Source organism: Moschus berezovskii, chromosome 21, assembly GCF_049115385.1.
Source record: "Moschus berezovskii isolate FMDL1 chromosome 21, NW_MosBer_1.0, whole genome shotgun sequence".
In the NCBI taxonomy this organism is placed as follows: domain Eukaryota; kingdom Metazoa; phylum Chordata; class Mammalia; order Artiodactyla; family Moschidae; genus Moschus; species Moschus berezovskii.
Genome location: NC_142480.1, coordinates 39,803,453 through 39,823,429, shown reverse-complemented (window position 1 = coordinate 39,823,429; position 19,977 = coordinate 39,803,453). Strand labels below are relative to the sequence as shown.

The following is a 19,977-nucleotide window of genomic DNA, read 5'->3' as shown; positions in this document are numbered from 1 at the left end:
TTGCAGAGACTCTCTGTGGTAAGGGGAAGATCGTGGTCACAGGGCCAGCATCTCCGGCCACTGAGCAGGGCCTTCAGAGCCAAGTCCCCTCCTCTCAGAAGGCACTGAGCTTTCTTTCAGGCCTTCCAGGTACTGCTTTTGGATGCTTTCCAGGCCAGTATGAAGGTGCCTGTCAATAAAAGGACAAATGTGGAGGAGTTCCCACAGCTTAGCAGGGAGCATTACAGAGGTATGGGTCGTTTCACCTCTGAAAATTTGCTTTCCCATAAGTGGGCTCTGGTCCCAGCGTGGTGTCTGAGGGGCTGTGTTGTGGGCTCCTACAGCTCCCCCTGCTGGCTCCCTCCTTGTAGCGGTGCGGTCCCTGCCTCCACAGTCTTCATGTGACCAGGGCTGCACATTGACCCATTCAGTTCTCACAGCCACTGCACAAGCAGAAACACAGCACGTGTAAGTGACTCCCACTGGCTGGGTAACATGTGGGTAACATCTGGCCCTCACACATTGGGAGAGAACACGAATGCTTTACAGACTCTGAGGCTTTAAGTATTGCTGCCAACACGTCCCCTGTGCCACCCTCGCTAGTGTGTGCTGGTAGGCAAAACCATGTATCCTGCTCCTCCCATTGGCCTGAAATCCAATGGTCCTACATGCCTGGGGCTGAGGGTCCTTTCAGTGACGCTGCCTGTTGCTTGCAGGTTTGAAGGACCCGAAGATGAAGTGTCCTTGCCTTGAGCCCTCACCACCTTGTAGGGGAGACAGGCAACCCCACCAAGCCACATTCCGTACAAGCCACATTCTGTACAAGGCAGTATATGCCCCAAACAGGCACGAGCTCCATTCAGCAGGAGAGTGATTATTCTGATTGGAAAGAATGGACAGATGGAGCTGAGCAAAAGTGCTATGCCAGTGCAGGGATGTGGCTGGCGTGTTGCTGGTGTGGCCCAGCAAGCACCTGTTATAGAGGCGTGACGGCATTGGGTCTGGGTGCTGTCACGTCCTCCCTGTGTGGCCCGAGGGGTGCCGCATGCCCTCCCAGCCTGTCACCTTCTCTGTTGTGCAGTAATGCCCACCTCCCTGGGAGTGAATGCCTTTGCCTCCCCTTGTTCATCCTCATCACCCCCACCCCATCCTCTGCCCTTTCTCTTCCACCCATTTTCCCATTGGTCTTACAGAAGACCAATGTCTTTCTAATTTGACATGTTTAAGGACCTCACCATTTAGTTGTGAAGTGACCACCAAGGGATAGTCCCTCCACACACTAAAGTTCTCAGTCACCCCTGGGAATGGCACTACCTGTCCCAGAATCAGGCCTGTCCCCTGATCCATACATGTTCCTTGAAAGATAAACCTAAAGGCCTCAGTTGGCCCCCTTCCTGGTCACCCAGTGTCTCCCTGAAAGGGTCTGCTGTGGGCAGGAGGAGCAGAGCAGACGCTGTCCGAGGAGGAAGTCTACCCACAGTTCCTGTGGGGCACTGTCTTACCTTCTGGCCTGACATCAGAGACTGCCGGCAGCTTTCCACAAATACCAGATCCTAGCAATTCCACCATTGTTACCTGGTGGTTGGGGATGGTGGTGAGAAACTGAAAAAACATTAGGAATCTGCTTGGGGAACAGGCTTATCCTCTCTTATCAACCTTTATGAGGCCAAGAAAGTGGAAGCAACCACAGAAAGCCATGTGTTAGCACCCAAAAGAAGATGACTCCAAATAGCATTGGGCTGCAAGGGTAGTTGCTGCTCTGCTTCTGTAACAGGGAGTCCTGAGGTAGGTGGTCCAGGGCTGGTGCATTAGCCCTAGACATCCTCAGGGACTCAGGCCCCAGCCTCTCCCTGTTCCACCATCCTTATTGTGTGATTTCAGCCTCATGGTTATAGAATAGATGCTGTAGCACCAGGCATCACATCCAAAACCCAGGCTGGGCCAAATGGCTCTTTTCTTGAAACTTAGTCATTTTATTTTGGAAGAACACCTTCCTCCAGTACCTGTGCTGGCATCTTACTAAGAAAGGCTGAGCTCCACACTTGCAGTTGTCCAGCTGCAGAGCAACCTGAGAAATGAGTGCATCAGAGGAAGGAGGGGGTACGGTAGTAGGTGGGTGTTCACTGAGCCAGCTCTGAATCAGGGAGAGAATGTGATGTTTCCAGGCAGTTGCATCTGGACTCTTCTCTTTATTTGACCAGCAATGACCACTTATCTAGGGAAGGGAAAAAGTAAAAAAAAAAAAAAAAAATGGGTTCTTCACCAACTCGGGTCCTCATCTGGAAATAAGCCACATAGGCTGTTAGGCTCTCAATCCCCTAAAAAGCAGTGGTGTGTGAGGCTGTCAATGCTGTGCTTCTTAGGAGAAAATCCAGTTTATTTAAGCGCAGAAAGAAAAGCAGCCCTCCTCCCAGGCCATGCACTGCCTGTGGATGTCAGGTTTGGGGCTGACCAGGTGAGGGTGGCACAAGCGCCATGCATCCCACCCATGGCTGTGCCCCCATAGGAGGACGGGCAGGGACGGGGTGGGTGGTACTACTGAGAACCAGAGCCAGACTTGGCTCCTGGCGACTGACTTGATGGCACATTCCTATGCTTCCGACATCTAATTGCCACCAGGGAGTTTCATGCTCAGAGGTTTTCTCTCCTAGAACCCTGGGCTTATGCCAGGACAACCTCCCCAAAGCAGTCAGGAGCCTTCTGATTCTGCTGAAGTGAGACCTCAGCCTGGTGAGAGGCTTCTCACTCCCTCCTTCCAGAAGGTCTCCAGCTTTGTACCTTTAGGCTGGGTTGCACTGTGCCCCCCAGGAGTTGCCCAGGAAGCTCTTTACAGACTCTGATGTCACCACTCCTATAGCATCCTTGCCTATGAGGACCAAGGATGCTCAGTGAGAGGAAAGGTAGTGAGGAAACCATTCTTCTCCTTCCTGCCCTTCCCTGCCATGCCTCCCTCCATTCACAGGGCTCCCTGGTGATGGTTAGAACCCCTTTGGCTTTGGCTGCAGGTCACCAAAACCCAACTCAAGGTGGCTCAGGCAGTTAGGGGGCTGGTTCTCACACACACTCAACAGTGTGGGGCAGGCAGGAGCCCTGGGGCAGGTGGGACATTTCAGGAATGTCAGAGATGACCAGGTGACTCCGCCTCACCTGCTGCCTCCTCACCTTTTGTTCCAGGCAAGCACCTGCCACCACCACCCCCAGCAGCAAGCGGGTCCTGTTTGACCCCAAACTCCCAGGTCTAAAAGGATTACCAGATCTGGGACAGGAAGTATACACAAAGATCCTAGTGTGTCTTGTTCTGGAAGAAACAAGGGGGTGGTGTCGGGAGGGCTCCTGGGCTGATGGATGAGGCTCCCACAGGCAAGGTGGACAGTGAGGATCATCACTGGAAGGAGTGGTACTCCGAGGAAGTTGCTTCAGTCCATGACCTCATAATGACACTCAGGGAAAGTTTTCCTCATCAGTTCTCCTGGAAGCTCGGGGCCACGCGTGACCTTGGAGACTGGTAAATAGCAGGAAAGCATCAGACCAGATCCTACATTCCCTCGGTGAATTGATGACAGGTCCTTTGTCTGAGTTCTGGCTTGTCATGAAGGGAGAGGCAATCTCAGTAAGGTCTGCATTCATGTGTTGAAGTCCTATCCCCCAGACCTCAGACTGACTGTATTTGGAGATGGGGTCTTCAGAGGGGTAATTAAAGAACAATGAGGTGATTAAGGTAGACCCTCATCCACTGTGACTGTTGGTCTCATAAGAAGAGCAGATTAAGACAGAGACACACCCGAAGAGGAAATCGCAAGAGGACACAGAGAAGAGAGTCACCTGCAAGCCAAGGAGAGAGGCCTCAGAAAGAAATGACTCTGCCGACACCTTGTCCTTGGACTTCTGGGCTCCAGGCTGTTATTAATACACGGCTGCTGTTTAAGCCCCTCACTCTGTCTTACGTCGTCATGGGCACCCAGGCAAACCAATACAGACAGAAAGAATACCTGGTTACTCGAGCCCTTGGGAATGAATGAGAAACAGCCACGTTTCTCACTATGCCTGGCTCAGCTCATCATCATCACCTTCTTGACCAGCGGATGCTGCGTTCAGATCCACCAGTGGCCTGGTTGGTGTCTGTGAGCTCTCTGCCCTCAGCAGCTCATGTGTGGGGATCCTGGGACCCACTGTAGCTGGTGGTGAATTTTTTTTACAAAGCAATATTCTGCAAGCTCTGTAGATACACACCCCAGCAGATGTTTGGAGCGTGGCTAGTCTTATAACTCTGTTCCAGGGGAAGGGGTGATCCCGCTGGGGAGGTTCAGCAGAGCAAAGAGCAGGACCATTGGATGTATGATCAAGGGCCTGGAGAGCCCGCCACGGGTGCAAGGTGCTCCCAGAGCTGGGGCTGGAACCGGGGACAGACAGCTGGCCCTAGGTCAGCAGGACAGGCTGAGGGTGAGCTCCAGCTGTGTTCACCTGCACAGCTTGAGCCACGGGAAGGTTCATTCAACACGTATTCACTGTGCCAGCACACTCGTGAAATTGACAGTACTGGACGACTCACGCCTCACACAGTGAGAGTTTGAGGTTGAATTCCTTCCTTCCAGGGGTCAGCAAGGCTGCAGGCATGGGTCTGAGCAAGGCAGAGCCTCTCCAGGGGACCTGGGCTCCAGAGACAGAATAACCCCACGCCACAGGTCATGAACTCTGTTTTCAATCTGTATTTTATGCACAGCTCACAGTTAAGTGCCAATCTATGTTTTCTGATTTCCCAAGCCAGATACAAGGGGACATTTCATTTCCAATCTATTTGACAACAAACTGTGCTTTTTCTTATAGGATTGATTTATAATAAACAGCATTCATTTCCTACTAAGTAGAAATTGGTCTTAACAGGCTATGAATATTATTAAATGTTCCATTTAAATGGATTTTATAATACAATTTTGTTAACATAGCAGTCTAAAATTATAAATTAACCTTTTTCCAATCAAACTGGCCCATCTGTGAACCTGTTTACATACAATAATAGAGGACCCATGCGCCACCCCACCTGTTACTGGACATTATAAGAATCAGATAAGTTCACGGTAGCAAGAAGGCTTTAGAAATTCCTAGCATTCCCTTTGCAGTCAGGCTTCTTCCTGTTCAGCCACTTTCTAGGTTTGTGGTTTGCCACTGAAAGACACACTCAGGAAGGGTGTGGAAAGCCAGCTTGCCTCTCCACATGGTCTGCAGGCAGCCTCGCTGGACCACTGGCCACATACCTCTGCTGCTCCTGCCATAGCCTTGAGTCTGGCTCCCAGAGGTGTGGGCCACCCCAGGGCCTGGGGACCAGACGAGGGGTGTCATCTTTAACATTATTGGGTTTTGACCCACAAATATCTCAAACAGCCCCCATGTGGCCAGGAGTAATGGGTGGAACTTCAAGGCTGTGAGTTCTGTCCTGGGCTTGCAGGGGGACGTGAGTTCAGAGAGCTGGGTTTTGCTGATCAAACGCCCAAGAGTCCAGCTGTCCACCAACACCTGTGCCACCCCAAGGAGCATCAGCTCTGAAGGCCGAGGCTTAGTTCCAGAGGGATGCCAGCTGTGCTCACTACACAGAAAAAACTGGCCAAGGGTCTTTCACTAGGAACCTGGGGCCCGGAGAGATGAGGGGGCAGGAGACATAGACACAGGCTCCTTCCGACCTCCCCAAGGTGTCTGAGCCACAGAAAGAGCGTCCTCCAGCCCCCATCTCCATATGAAGCGGTCTCTCCGCTCAGGCTGCCCCAGGCTACCTGTGGTCCTGCGGGCTCCTGATGGGCGGTGCTGGAGCAGGACATGGCCTTCATCAGTCCTCCTGCAGAAGAGGGGGCAGACAAAGCCCCAGGCGCCTGTCCTGCCCCCTGGACATGGGAAAGAAACCTCTTACTCAACCATGTCAGCCTGTTTCTGCTCTCCAAGAAGCCCCCCTTGCCACCGTTGCCCAGGGTTGCGTCTAATGCATGAGAGAACCTGTGTCCAGAAAAAAATGGACAGCTTCCCGACAACCCAAGTCCACTTAGAAAATTGTCTCTGGGACGTATTTCTGGGGAAAGGGTCTATGGGAAAAAAACGCATCCCAACCAAAGCCCAGTGGGCTGCCTGGAGTGTGAGGCCACAGGCAGCTCATCAAGCAGGAACTCGCCACGTCCATGGCATTCACGGAGGGGAAAGAGCTGCCGTTGCTGTGCACCTTGAGGTGTCATGAAGCAAATCCTCGTAAAGCAAGTCTGGTTTTTCCCAGAGGATCCAAGGTTCTTACCCAGCCAGGGAACCCTGCATCAGGCCCACCAGAGGTTGTTCTTGGGCACTGATGGGCCAGAGCCAAGGCCACGGTGGGATCAGGTTCAGGAAGAGGAGGAGAATGACAAGGACCACCTTTCAAAGGCTCCTGTTCTTCACTGCCAGGCTTCCCAGGAGGCACAGTGGTAAAGAATCCACTTGCCAATGCAAGGGACTCAAGAGACACAGGTTCAGTTCTTCACTGACCAGGTTTCTAGATGTCTTAAAGCCACATGTCCTGTCTTTCTCATCTTGGAGTCTCCAGCACCAAGATACTGGGGGAGCAATTAATAAATGTTGAATGAATGAAGAAACAAGATTAGATGCCCACAGTCTACTAATTTCGGATACTTTTTTAAAGGAGGGGGAGGCAAGGTGACAACAGTAGTGAAAGGCGAAGTACACATTGTTCAATGAGGCAGACCTGCTTTTCAATCACAGCTCCAGCTTTGGCCTGGGCAAGTCACTTACGCACCAGAGTTCACGTCCTCTTCTATAGAATTGGAGCAAGAACCCTGTAGCTGATGTAAGACCTGTAAGTAGTGAATGTCGAGCTCCTGACACAGCGCCTGGTATTGACGGAGAGTTAGCCACAGAGATCCATGGAACCGAACAGGGAACTCAGAAATAACCCCACACAAATATACTGAGATGATTTTTGACAGAGAAGCAAATGAATTCAATGGAGGATGGATAGTCTTTTCAGACAATTGGTGATGAAGCAATTGGAAATCCGTAAGGAAGAAAAGGAGCCTAAACTCAAACCTCATTTATACAAAAATTAACTCAAAGTTGACCATATAATAAAAGTAAAATGTGCAACTATGTACCTACTAATCTGTTCTCCATCTCTAGAATTTTGTCATTTCAAGCATGCTGCAAAATGGGAATCACACAGAATGCAGGCATTTGGGATTGGCATAATCCAAGAAAGAACAAAATAAGTTGGATCTCTACTGTGCAAAGATGGTAGGAAGAGGTGTGGGGGGACAGGAAGGAAGGAGGAGAGAAGGGAAAGCAAGTTATAGACTGAGAGAAAACATATGAAAACCACGTATCAACAAAGGATTTCTATCTAAAATATACAAAGAACTCTCAAAACTCAAAGCAAAAGAAAACCCGCCAAACAAAAAATGGGAAAAGATACAGACAGACATTTTACCGAAGAGGAGATACAGAAGACAAATAAGCCCATGAAAAGTTGGTCAACGTTAGAACCACAAGATATCACTGAACACCTATCAGAATGACTAAAGTCTTAAAAACTGACAACACCAAATACTGGGGAGGACGTGGGAATAATTGGATTGCTCCTACACTGCTGGTGGGAAGGTAAAAATGGTTCAGTCACTCTGGAAAATAGTTTGGTGGCTTCTTGTAAAACTAAACATCACTTCTCATGCTGCTGCTGCTGCTGCTTAGTCACTTTCAGTTGCGTCTGACTCCGTGTGACGCTATGGACAGCAGCCCACCAGGCTCCTCTGTCCATGGGAGTCTCCAGGCAAGAGTACTAGAATGGGTTGCCATGCCCTCCTCCAGGGGATCTTCCTGACCCAGGGATGGAACCCAGGTCTCCTGCATTGCAGGCAGATTCTTTACCACTGAGCCATCAGGGAAGCCCTCACTTACCATAGGACCCAGCATTTGTAGTCCTGGGCATTATTCCTAGAAAAATGAAGTTATGTTCACCCAAAAGCCTGTACACAAAACTGCTTTATTTGTCATAGCCAAAAACTGGAAATAACCCAAATGTCTTTGCATGGTTCAACATACTGTCTATATCACAGAATCCTACTCAACAATAAAAATGAATGACTGTGATTCATACAATTGCTTGAGTGGACCTCAAGGGAATTATGCTGAAGGAAAAAAAAACAATCCCTAAAGACTGCATTCTGTACGATTCTAGTCTGTAGCAGTCTTGAAATGACAAAATTATAGAGATGGAAAACATATTAGTGGTTCTGTTAGTCAGGGATTTCCAGAAAAGCAGAACCTATGGGATACATATAGATACATATATAAGAGGAGATTTGTTATAGGATTTGGTTCACATAATTATGGTGCCCAAGAAGTTCTACTGTCTGCCAACTGCAAGCTGTAGAACCAGGAAAGCCTGTGGTGTAATTCAGTCTGGGTCCAAACACCCAAGAACCAGGAGCGCTGATGTCTGAGGGCAGGAGAATATCAATGTCCTGCTCAAACAAAGACAGGTAATTCCTCTTTCCTTGGCTATTTTGTGCTATTTAAGCCCTCCGTGGAATGTATGAGGCCAGCCCATGTAGGTGAGGGCAGTTTTCTGTATCCAGTCTACCAATTTAAATGCTAATCTTTTCCAGGACTGCCTCCCAGACACACCCAGATGTTATGTTTACCAGCTCTCTAGCCATCCCTTGGTGGCTAGATACATAAACTTGGTGGCAAGTTGATACATAAAATTAACCATCACGGTGGTAGACAGGGATTAAGGACCCCAACAGGGTTATTTAGAAGCATGCTGTTTAAATTCCAAAAGATGTATGTTCAAGATTCTCCAAATGTCTTTCTTGGTTATGGCTTTTTATTTAGTTTTGGTCTGAGAACAAACTTTTTGATTTCTCTTCTTTTAAACCTGTGAAGGTTGGCTAAGAATATGTTCTATTTTGGTGAATATTCCATGGGATCTTGAAAAGAATGCATGTTCTGCTGTTGATGAGTTCCATAAATGTCCATTAATTCAAGGGCTCTGGTGACGTAATTCAGTCTTCTATATCTTTGCTGATTTTGTCTGCTTGTTCTGTTGGTTCCTAGAAGTGGCAGTCTCCAACCATAATTAATGTGTCTTTCTCCTTTCATTTTTGTTAGTATTTGCTTCATGTACTCTGAAGCCTATGCACACATATAGGATTGTGATAGCTTCATGGAGAATTGACCACTGAATCACTATGTAATGTTCCTCTTTATGTAACAGGACTTGCACTGGAATCACTCCAGTTTTCTTTTTAGTAGTATCTTTTAACCTATGTATGTCTTTATATTTAAAATGGTTTTCTTGCGTCAGTATATACTTGAGTTTCACTTTTTATCAATCTGACAATGTCATCTATTAATCAGTGTGTTTTGACCACTCACATTTAATGCTAGGTCTATTCTGTTTGTTCCATCTCTCTTTATTCCTTTTTGTCTTTTACTGTCTTCTTTAATTTTTATTTAATTTTATTGGAGTATAGTCAATTTACAATCTTGTGTTAGTTTCAGGTGTACAGCAAAGTGAATGAGAAAAATATATATATATACTCTTTTTTAGATATTTTTTCCACATAGGCCATTCCAGATTATTGAGTAGAGTTCCTGGTGCTATACAGTAGGTCCTAATTAGTTATCTATTCTATACATAGTAATGTTTGTGTCAATCCCGGTCTCCCAATTTATCACCCCCAATCCACTGGTAGCCATAAATTTGTTTTTTACAACTGTAACTGTGTTTTGTAGATAAGTTCATTTGTACCCTTTTTAATATTCCATATATAGTTGATATGATATGATATTTGTCTTTCTGTGACTTCACTCAGTATGACAATCTCTGGGTCCATCCATATTGCTATATATTATTCTTATGGCTGAGTAATATTCCATTATATATATATACCATACTTTTATCCATTCATCTGTCAGGGGACATTTAGATTGCTTCTATGTCTTAGCTATTCTAAATAATGATGCCATGAGCATTGAGATACATGTATCTTTTCAAGTTATGGTTTTCTCCAGATATATGCCCAGGAGTGGGATTGGGATCATATGGCAGTTCTGTTTTTAGTTTTTTAAGGATCTTTTGCTATTCTGGATTAGCAAGGTGTTTTCTTCCAGTACTTTAAAGATGTCACTCCATTATCTTACTTGTTTAATCATGAGAAGCCTGCTGTGATCCTTAGATTTGTTTCTGCATATGTAATGTGTCTTTTTCCTTTGGCTACTGTCAATATTTTCTCTTTGTCTTCCGTTTTTAGCAGTTTGGATGTATTCTGTATATCCAGATTTGTTGCTGTTGTTTTGCCTGCTTGCTTTTTTCTTAGCCTCTTGGATCTATAGTAGAGTTTGTCATTTGTTTTGGAAATATTTAGATAAGTAATGTCAGCCATTATTTATTTAAATATCTCCTCTGTTTTGTTCTCTCTCTCCTTTCCTTCTGGGATTACATTTTCACAGATTTGGGGCTATCCGATATTGCCCACCAATCTTGGATGTGCTGTTCTGCAAATCCCCCACTCGTTTTTTCTGTTTCAATCTAGTTAACATCTATTGACCTGTCTTACCGTTCACAGACTCTTTCTTCAGGTGTGCAAAGTCTACTAATCAGCCTCTCAAAGTCATTCTTTATAATTGTGGGGATTTTTTTATTTCTAGCATTTCAATTTGACTCTTTCTTACAGATTTTTTTCTCTCTGATGAAATCAACCATCACATTCAGCAAGGTATCTCCTTTTTCTATTTAGAGTCTTCAACTTATTAATGAGTTATTTTAAATCATGTCTTATAGTTTCAACATCTGTGTCCTCTATCTTGGCCTTCACCTGTCTTCACCTGTCAATGTACTGGTTTTCGCCCATCTTTCCTTATGCCAAAAATATTTTGTTGAAAACTAGCCATCCTGAGTAGAGCAATAAAGACTCAGGTACATCATTTTGATTCCTTTTGTTTTGCTGCGTGGAATTTGGATCAGTCTAGATCCAAACCCTGGTTACCCAGCCTTCAGATTCTTCTAGTTATATCTTGTGTCTATGGCGGGGCTGGTATTTCTCACTGTCTGCCGCATGCTTTATGCCGAGCCTAACTTTGGCATGGGTCTCTCTCCATATCCTTCCCCTTTTCCAGCAGTAGGTTGCTACTCCTCACAGCTTCTTAGCCTGGGTGTGGGAGGGAGAGCCGAGAGGGTACTGTTTCTTTGTTCTGATTAAGACTCTGTCTCAGGCAGGCACTGTGTCCCTGGATCTGGGGGGAGGGAGTGACCTCCCCCAGCTGTAGTTCTGGGCTCAACACATATTCCTGCCCCTCCCCCAGAGAAAAAGAGACTTATTCCCTACTTCCTGCTCCCTCCCCATGCTTTCCTGGAGAAAGGCCCTAAGACCAGTGGCGTGTGCTGCCCTACTCTCTGCAGTTTCTTCCTTAGTACAAAAGTCTTTGAAGGACACTTTGTTAGAATACTGGCCAGTCTTTTTCTGAGTACTAGCTCAGGTCCCACAGAGAGAGGGCTGTGTGTGCTTGAGGATTTCCCTTATGTCTGTGGCCCCCAGGGTCCTGTATTCTTTCCACCAGTCTACATCCTTCCTTTACCAACTTGTTAACAATTTTAGCGGAAATCTTCTTAGTGGGGTCCAGCTGAAAGAAAAAAAAGTGAAAGTGAGGTCGCTCAGTCATGTCCAACTCTTTCCAACCCCAGGGACTATAGCCTATCAGGCTCCTCTGTCCACGGTGTTTTCCAGGCAACAGTACTAGAGTAAGTTGCCATTTCCTTCTCCAAGGGATCTTCCAGACCCAGGGATCAAACCTGGCTCTCCCACGTTGCAGGTAGATGCTTTACTGTCTGAGACACCAGGGAAGCTGGGGTCTAGCTTCCGTTCCATTCCATCGCTCAGTCGTGTCCGACTCTGCGACCCCGTGGACTGTAGCCTACCAGGCTTCTCCATCCATGGGATTCTCCAGGCAAGAATACTGGAGTGGGTTACCGCTTCCTTCTCCAGGGGATCTTCCTGATCCAGGGATCGAACCCGGGTCTCCCGCATTGGAGGCAGATGCTTTAACCTCTGAGCCACCAGGGAAGCTGGGGGTCTATCTTAGCATGCCCCAATTAAGCTCATGTCCATACCTCCTCAGAGATGTCTGTCCTTCGTTCGATCTGGGGCTAGCCAGTTGCCTGTGACTTCAGCTCTTGGACAGGTTAAAGGAAAATTGTGAATCTGCACTTTGTCTAGCTTGTTGTTTTTATACAAGTGGGACAACCCTTCTTACATCCTTCAAAGAAACCAGAGGTCTCCATTCTTTTTTGCAAAAATAAGTACTGAAAATTGGTTGCTGCTTTGGTTACCAACTTTGTCCAGGCTATTTTGAGATGATGCCTATATGTTTCCAGGTTACCAGGGAATTCTCCATGTAAGAACACTGGAGTACGTAGCTGTTCCCTTTTCTAGGGGATCTTCCCGACCCAGGGATCCAACCCAGGTCTCCTGCATTGCAGGCAGATTCTTTACCCTCTGAGCCACCAGGGAAGCCCCCAATGTATTAGTCAGTCAATCATGTCTGACTCTTTGTGACCCCGTGAACTGTAGCTCACCAGGTTCCTCTATCCATGGAATTCTCCAGGCAAGAATACTGGAGTAGATAGCCATTCCCATCTGCAGGGGTTAAAAGATAGGAGCGTGCCTTTTGAAAGGGCCTTGGGGAGGGAGGGAGTTCACAGGCTTATTTTGAAAAGCATTTGCTGTTCCTGACATTTGCCACCAGAGAGCAAGTCACCACATCAGTCTCCTCACTGGGTGAGGTCAGGCTTCCCAGGCTTCCAACAGGGAAAAGTTAGGTGTGTAAAGTGAGAGGCAGAGGCATCTAAGTACCTGAGGCTCACAGAGGGCCTGTTTTTGAGGCCTCCCTCTAGGCTGTACAGGTGGGGCTCCCAGGCCCTGCAACCCTGACCCGAGGGCCACATCTGGGCTCTCTGCACAGAAGATGCCTTCTGACGTCCAGGCTGAGAAGCTGCTAGGAGCCTGCTGGGTGGTCAGGCTCTAGCACCTACAGGTGATTCCAACCTTCTGCTTTTTGTGTTTGGGGGGAGGCGGATGGTCAGGGTGGGGAGCCCAGGAAGTCCATCCCAACCCAGATACTGAGTAGAGGAATTCCCAGGGACCCTTTGGTAGGGAAGCTGAGGAGGCTGCAGAGCTATACTACTTTAGTTGCTTTATCTGACAAATAAGCCCAAGTTATAGTGGTTTCAAGTGATAAGTTTGCTTCTCCTGCAAATAAAGCCTAAAACAGATGTTCCTGATGAGCAGGCAGGTCCCCTCCAAGTGGGGAATCAGGAACCTACTCATGATGTAGGGCCTCCATCATCAGAAGGCTAGAGGGTGGGACGGGTGTGGGAGAAGGCCCGCCCACCCCTCACCACACCACCCAGGGCTTCTGGGAGAAGGCCCGCCCACCCCTCACCACACCACCCAGGGCTTCACACAGTGCTTCTGCTCACGCCCCACAGATGCAAGCAAGTCCGTGTTCTTTCCTAATGCTAGGGTGGGGGCTGGGAAATATAGCCGGGCCTGGGCAGGTGCCCCCAAAGCACCTCTCCCCTCGGAAAGTGGACAGCCAGACCCCAAATTGTCCACATTGTACCTACAGAAATTACTTCTAACAGATTATTATTCTAGAACAATGTTTGCCAGATTTGCTTTATTTTAGACCCATGGAGGGAGAAGGCAATGGCAACCCACTCCAGTACTCTTGCCTGGAGAATCCCAGGGATGGGGGAGCCTGGTGGGCTGCCATCTATGGGGTCACACAGAGTCGGACAGGACTGAAGTGACTTAGCAGCAGCAGTAGCAGCCCCATGGAGAATGCTTATTTAAAATAGAATCCTTGGGTCTATTTCCTGGACACTCTGGTTTGGCCACCTGCATGGGGGCATGGGGTGGGTGCCTTTACCAAGCTTTCCCTCCAGGAAGCCATCCGGCCCAGTCTACAGAGGGAACCTCTACCCCCTGCCCCTACCCAGGGGTGGGAAGCCAGGCCAGCCTTCTCTCTGTTGTCGTGGTGACTCTTGGGACTATGGGACCAGCTCCTGACCCAAGGGAGGCTGGTCCTGAGCCAGCCCTGCAGCCCCCGCCCCTGCCCCGCCCCCACCATTGTGTCTACTCCACAGCTCAGCCCTGGGAGGGGCAGCTGTGAGTCACAGCCACACCAGACAAGACCAAACAGTCTGTGGCCAAGGTAGACCAAGCTGCCCCTGACCTCCCAAACCAGAGCACAGTGCCGCCCAGCCCCATCCAGGTGAAAAGGAAAATCTGGAGCAAACCTGTGTTTCCCTTAAAAGGGGGCTAGAGGGTCTGGTGGAAGAAGACTATGTGTGTGTCTTTAGTAACACTAGAGGGCAGCACCGACTCAGTATTTCCTGTTTGTTACTAGAAAATCAACTATTAAACAGGTATTCAGTCTCAGATTTTATGTATTTGTTATTTATTGATTTGCCTTTCTGTTTTTGCCATGACACTTTCGTCATGAATCTTGGGGAAATGACACCAGATTTGTGGCCCGCATCTGGGGGGCAGGGGGAGGGAATGTGTGGTGGAGTAAGGAGAAGGCAGAGTAAACCCCAGGCAGGAGCAGGGCCCCTGCGCCCTAGAGTGGTGACTGGGGGCTCAGTGTCCTCAAAGGTGGGGCTTTTTGTGCCAAAGGAAAGCAGCATTTGGGAGGCCCTGTGTGCTCAATCAGGGTCAGGCAACATCTGGCCACCAGCACAGAAGTGGGGCAGAGGCACTCCAAGGCCAGAGCCGGCAAGGATAACCCTGAATCAGGGAGGGCCCCTCCCCAGCTGTCAGCTTCTAACCCACTTCCCCATCTAGAAGGTGGTCCAGCCTCACCTACCGCCTAAGCCGGTGGGACAGTGGAGGTGAGACCTCCCTGTGGAGGCCCCAAGGCCCCAGCAGGTCTGAGTGTCACACCTAAAGGTGCACTGGTCCCTGCGCCCACATACACCACCCCCAGCGTTGGGGCGGGCTGGCTCCCCAGGTCCTGCCTCCGCCCCGAGCCTTCTGAAGTGGGCCCAGGTCCCTGGGGGCTGAGGCATGTTTTGATGAATCAGTCCCTCCGTGCAGTGAGGGTCCTGTCTCTCCTCACTGCCTTGTTCAGTTGCTCAGTTGTGTCCGACTCGGTGACCCCAGGAACTGCAGCACGCCAGGCTTCCCTGTCCTTCACTATCTCCCAGAGTTGGCTCAAACTCATGAGTCGATCATGCCATCCAACCATCACATCCTCTGTCACCCCCTTCTTCTCCTGCCTTCAATCTTGCCCAGCATCAGGGTCTTTTCCAATGAATTGGCCCTTGGCATCAGGTGGCCAAAGTATTGAAACTTCAGCTTCAGCATCAATTCTTCCAATGAATATTTGGGGTTGATTTTCTTTAGGACTGACTGGTTTGATTTCCTTGCTGTCCAAGAGACTCTCAAGAGTCTTCTCCAGCACCACAGTTCAAAAGCATCAATTCTTCAGCATTCAGCCTTCCTTATGGCCCAACTCACATCCGTACATGACTACTGGAAAAACCATAGCTTTGACTATACAGACTTTTGTCAGCAAAGTGCTGTATCTGCTTTTTAATACTCTGTCTAGGTTTGTCATAGCTTGCCTTCCAAGGAGCAAGGGTCTTTTAATTTCACGGCTGCAGTCACCATCTGCAGTGAAGATTTTTGGAGCCCAAGAAAATAAAGCCTGTCACTGTTTCCATGTCACCACCTGGTCCACCTACACATTCCCTCCTCAGAAGCCTCGGTGGTCTGCTCCAGAACAGCTTGCTAAAGCTCCCTCAGGCTGCTGTTCACCCTCAGGGCACTATTACCACCTGACAACAGAAGCTGTATGTCACTGTTCATCCCGCCCTCAGTATAGGCTGTGAGCTCCCTGTGGCCAAGGCCACTGTTTCTGTGGGTCCCACACAAATAGACCTGCTCATGAACTCATGAATGAGCAGATGGCAGGCAGCCCCTCACTCCCCTTCTCTGGGAGGAGCTGGGTGGGCCTGGACTCAAGCCCTCTCCTAACTGACCTTGCTCAATGTGCTGTCTGGCCTGGATCCTGTCCGTAGAAAGGGCAAAAGCAGTAATAGCTTCTTTCTGTCTGCTGCCCCAGGAGGGCACCTGCCTTTTGATCCATGTCAACGCCAAATCATGTCTCCAAACTGCTCTTTGGCATCCACAATAAAGAAATTTTTTTAAACTGTTAGTGGTGGTTTTGAAACCTCCGGCCTTAAGGTTCCTGCCCACGTAGAGGTCCTGTGTACACCTCCATTTGGTTTCGTTAATCATGGCAACACCTGGACTCAGAGGACTTTTCCTGTCCTCCATAGGAGCCACGGGGGCTTCGAGCCTCCCCTCCCACCCTGGGCCACCTGGCACAGCTCTCTCTCTTTTGTGTTCCAGCCGTGATCCCCCTGACGGATTCGGAGCACAAGTTGCTGCCTCTGCACTTTGCGGTGGACCCCGGGAAGGACTGGGAATGGGGAAAAGACGACAATGATAATGCCCGGCTGGCCCAGTAAGACCCTACTCTGTGCCCCTCCCTCCCCACCAGTGCCATAGGAGGCGGGCTGTTGCTGGGTTTCCCGGGGAGGGCCTGGGCGAGGTGCCCCTGCCCTTAGTAGGTGGCTGGCCGGCTGGCCTGCCGGCAGGAGGGGTGCATGCGGGCGGACTGGGGCGCATCTCACTTGGTGGTCCTCTCTCGCTGCTAGCCTGATCCTGTCACTAGAAGCCAAGTTGAACCTTCTGCACAGCTACATGAATGTGACGTGGATCCGGATCCCCTCCGAGACCAGGGTAAGCTTGGCGCGCGCCAGGACAGACCAGCAGGCACTGTCAGCTTGGGGTGGGCAGGCAGGGTGCACCCTCCCTGACGCGGGGCCCCCTAATGCTGGGTTCCATCCTGCCTACCTTCTGCGAAGCCCCGACTCCAGCTGAAACATGTATCTGTGCACCCGTGTGCTTGAGGGTCTGGGCATAGGCATGAGCCCCGACTAGGGGAGTTTTTCTCACCTTATTTTCTCCAGAAGGAGAGGCATAAATACACCCTCAAAATAAACCGTAGACAAGTCACAACACAAAACTCTCTCTGCCGAGATGGGAACGTGATGTGCTGCCATGGGGCGGAATTAATTATAAGTCTGTGTGTTGGTCCTTGAAAAGGCAGGAACCAGGGCGCAATTCCTCCACACTTCCTCTCTTTCCTCTCTCCCCTCCGGGAGGGGGAGCTGTGAAAAAGGGGGCTGGTGCCCCACTTGCCCCCCTCCCTCTGGTAAGACCATGCTGGCCCTGCCTCCAGATGTTAAGAATGATTCGCTTTAAGTATCTGGCTGTTTTTGTGCCCTCACTTTCGTGTAGTAAAATCTCAGGAAGGGATTTTTTTTAAGCTTACAAATAATTGCCCCCTCCCAGACATCAGTTTAATTAACAATAAAGTGGGGCCCATAACAAATAGTTTTTAAGTTTTCATGAAGAAGGCAAGGAGGGCAGTACCCGGCACACAGCCAGTAAGTAGCCAGGACAAGTTGGCACTGCTCAGAGTGCTGTTGTACTTCAGCCTTTACCCGTATCTAATTTTCACAGGGCTCCCTGTGCAGGCCCTGATACCCTGTATGGCACAAGTGACAGCGGCAGTCTGGTTCCAGAGTCCAGCTGCCTGGACTACATCATGACGTGGCTGTGGGTGTACTTTTCTAGGGCCCACGAGGGCTGTGAAGGCAGCAACTCCAGATCGAGGATCAAGAGACTCGGGCTGGGACACAGCTCGGGCTTGGGACAGTCAGGCTGGAGGCAACACCAAGGGGGCGGAGTCTGCTTCCTGCGGCAGCAAGGGGAAGGCTGATCTCTAACCTCCTCCCTTTCCTGCCCTCCCTCGCCCCTGCAGGCCCCTCTGGCGCAGCCGGAGTCCCCGACGGCCTCCGCGGGGGAAGACGTGCAGTCCCTGGCCGACTCGCTGGACTCGGACCGAGACTCGGTGTGCAGCAACTCCAACAGCAATAACGGCAAGAACGGAAAGGACAAGGAGAAGGAGAAGCAGCGCAAGGACAAGGACAAGACCCGCGCGGACTCTGTGGCCAACAAGCTGGGCAGCTTCAGCAAGACACTGGGCATCAAGCTGAAGAAGAACATGGGCGGCCTGGGCGGCCTGGTGCACGGCAAGATGAGCCGCGCCAACTCCGCCAACGGCAAGCACGGCGACGCGCCCGAGCGCGGCAAGGAGAAGAAGGCCAAGGCGCGCAAGGGCAGCAAGGAGGAGTCGGGCGCTTCGGCCAGTACGTCGCCCTCGGAGAAGACCACGCCGTCGCCCACGGAGAAGGCGGCGGGCGCGTCGCCGACCGACAAGGGCGGCGGGCCCCGCGGCGACGCCTGGAAGTACAGCACAGACGTGAAGCTGAGCCTCAACATCCTGCGCGCCGCCATGCAGGGCGAGCGCAAGTTCATCTTCGCCGGCCTGCTGCTCACCAGCCACCGGCACCAGTTCCACGAGGAGATGATCGGTTACTACCTGACCAGCGCGCAGGAGCGCTTCAGCGCCGAGCAGGAGCAGCGGCGCCGCGACGCCGCCGCCGCTGCCGCCGCCGCCGCCGCCGCCTCCACGGCCAAGCGGCCGCAGCGCAGGCCGGAGGCCGAGGGCGCGCCGGGCCCCGAGCGCGCCTCGCCAGGCCCGCCGGCCGGGCAGCCCACGCAGCTGGTGCTCAAGCTCAAGGAGCGCCCGAGCCCGGGGCCCGGAACCGGCTCCCGGGCGGCACGGGCGGCGGCAGGCGGTTCGGCTTCCCCAGGCCCCGGGGGCAGCGCGCGGCGCGCGGGCGCCAGCGGACCGGTCCCCGGCCGCAGCCCCCCGGCGCCGGGGCGCCAGAGCGTCATTCACGTGCAGGCGGCGGGCGCGCGGGACGAGCCGTGCGTCCCGGCTGTAGGCGCGCTGCGGCCGTGCGCCACGTACCCGCAGCAGAACCGCTCGCTGTCATCACAGAGCTACAGTCCGGCGCGCGCCGCCGCCTTGCGCACAGTCAACACGGTCGAGTCGCTGGCGCGCGCCGTGCCCGGAGCCCTGCCCGGGGCGGCGGGCGCGGCCGAGCCCAAGTCGCAGACCTACACCAACGGCTTCGGCGCGGCGCGCGACGGCCTGGAGTTCGCCGACGCCGACGCGCCGGCCGCGCGCTCGAACGGTGAGGGCGGCCGGGGCGGCCCGGGTGCGGGCCCCGCGCAGAGGCGCTGCCAGCGCGAGAACTGCGCGTTCTACGGGCGCGCCGAGACCGAGCACTACTGCTCGTACTGCTACCGCGAGGAGCTGCGGCGGCGGCGCGAGGCGCGCGCGGCCAGGCCCTGAGCGCACGGCCCGGCCCTAACGCCGGGCTGTCCTCTCCGAGTTGTCGGTGTCTCCCCTGCGCCCTGGTCCACCGGGAGGCCGGCGATCCTCTGTCCGTGCTGTGTACGTGTTTGGTCAAACGTTCCTAATGGTGCCTGAACCTACACTGACGCCACTCAGGTAGTAGACGGATAGGAAACAAGTCATACTGTTGGAAGTGGGTGTGCTAGCTAGCATCTGCCTCGTACCTGTGGAAACTCAATAGCCATTGCAAGGGTATTTTTGTTCCTCGATAAGAGAAATAAAGAAATTTGCAGCCCTTTGTTTTTAGAAGGGAGTGTTTTACATGCCTTTTTTTTTTTTTTTTTTTTTGGCTTTATTTTTTCCTAACCCGGCGACTGACCTCTTCCATGTAGCGGTCACCTGCGTGCAATCATTGCCACCCAGGGCTTCGAGGCGAACGCGCGGCCCTGGGACCGCGGTGGCGGCTCTGCCTCGGGCTTCCACCTGTGCCCTTCCGGGGCCCCTGGAGGACAGGGCGCTCGGCCGCCCGCTGGCGCCCTGGTGGTCTCTCTGGCCCCTTAGGAATACGCGGCTCCATCTCATAAGCAAAACCTCCTCCCACAGCCCCCGGCTCGAGCGACACTCACA

At 51.3% G+C, this 19,977-nt stretch overlaps 1 protein-coding gene across 1 annotated transcript in view; it reads left to right on the top strand.

Moving 5' to 3' along the window:
- The window catches only part of OTUD7A (OTU deubiquitinase 7A), a 148,970-nt gene extending 129,399 nt beyond the window's left edge, over positions 1 to 19,571 (top strand). Inside the window, exons 10-12 of the mRNA XM_055417999.2 lie at positions 16,425 to 16,539; positions 16,733 to 16,817; positions 17,905 to 19,571. Of these exons, the coding sequence (XP_055273974.2) occupies positions 16,425 to 16,539; positions 16,733 to 16,817; positions 17,905 to 19,347 (1,643 nt within the window). The 3' untranslated portion in view covers positions 19,348 to 19,571. The remainder of the gene's footprint in view (positions 1 to 16,424; positions 16,540 to 16,732; positions 16,818 to 17,904) is intronic.
- Positions 19,572 to 19,977: the final 406 nt, after the last annotated feature.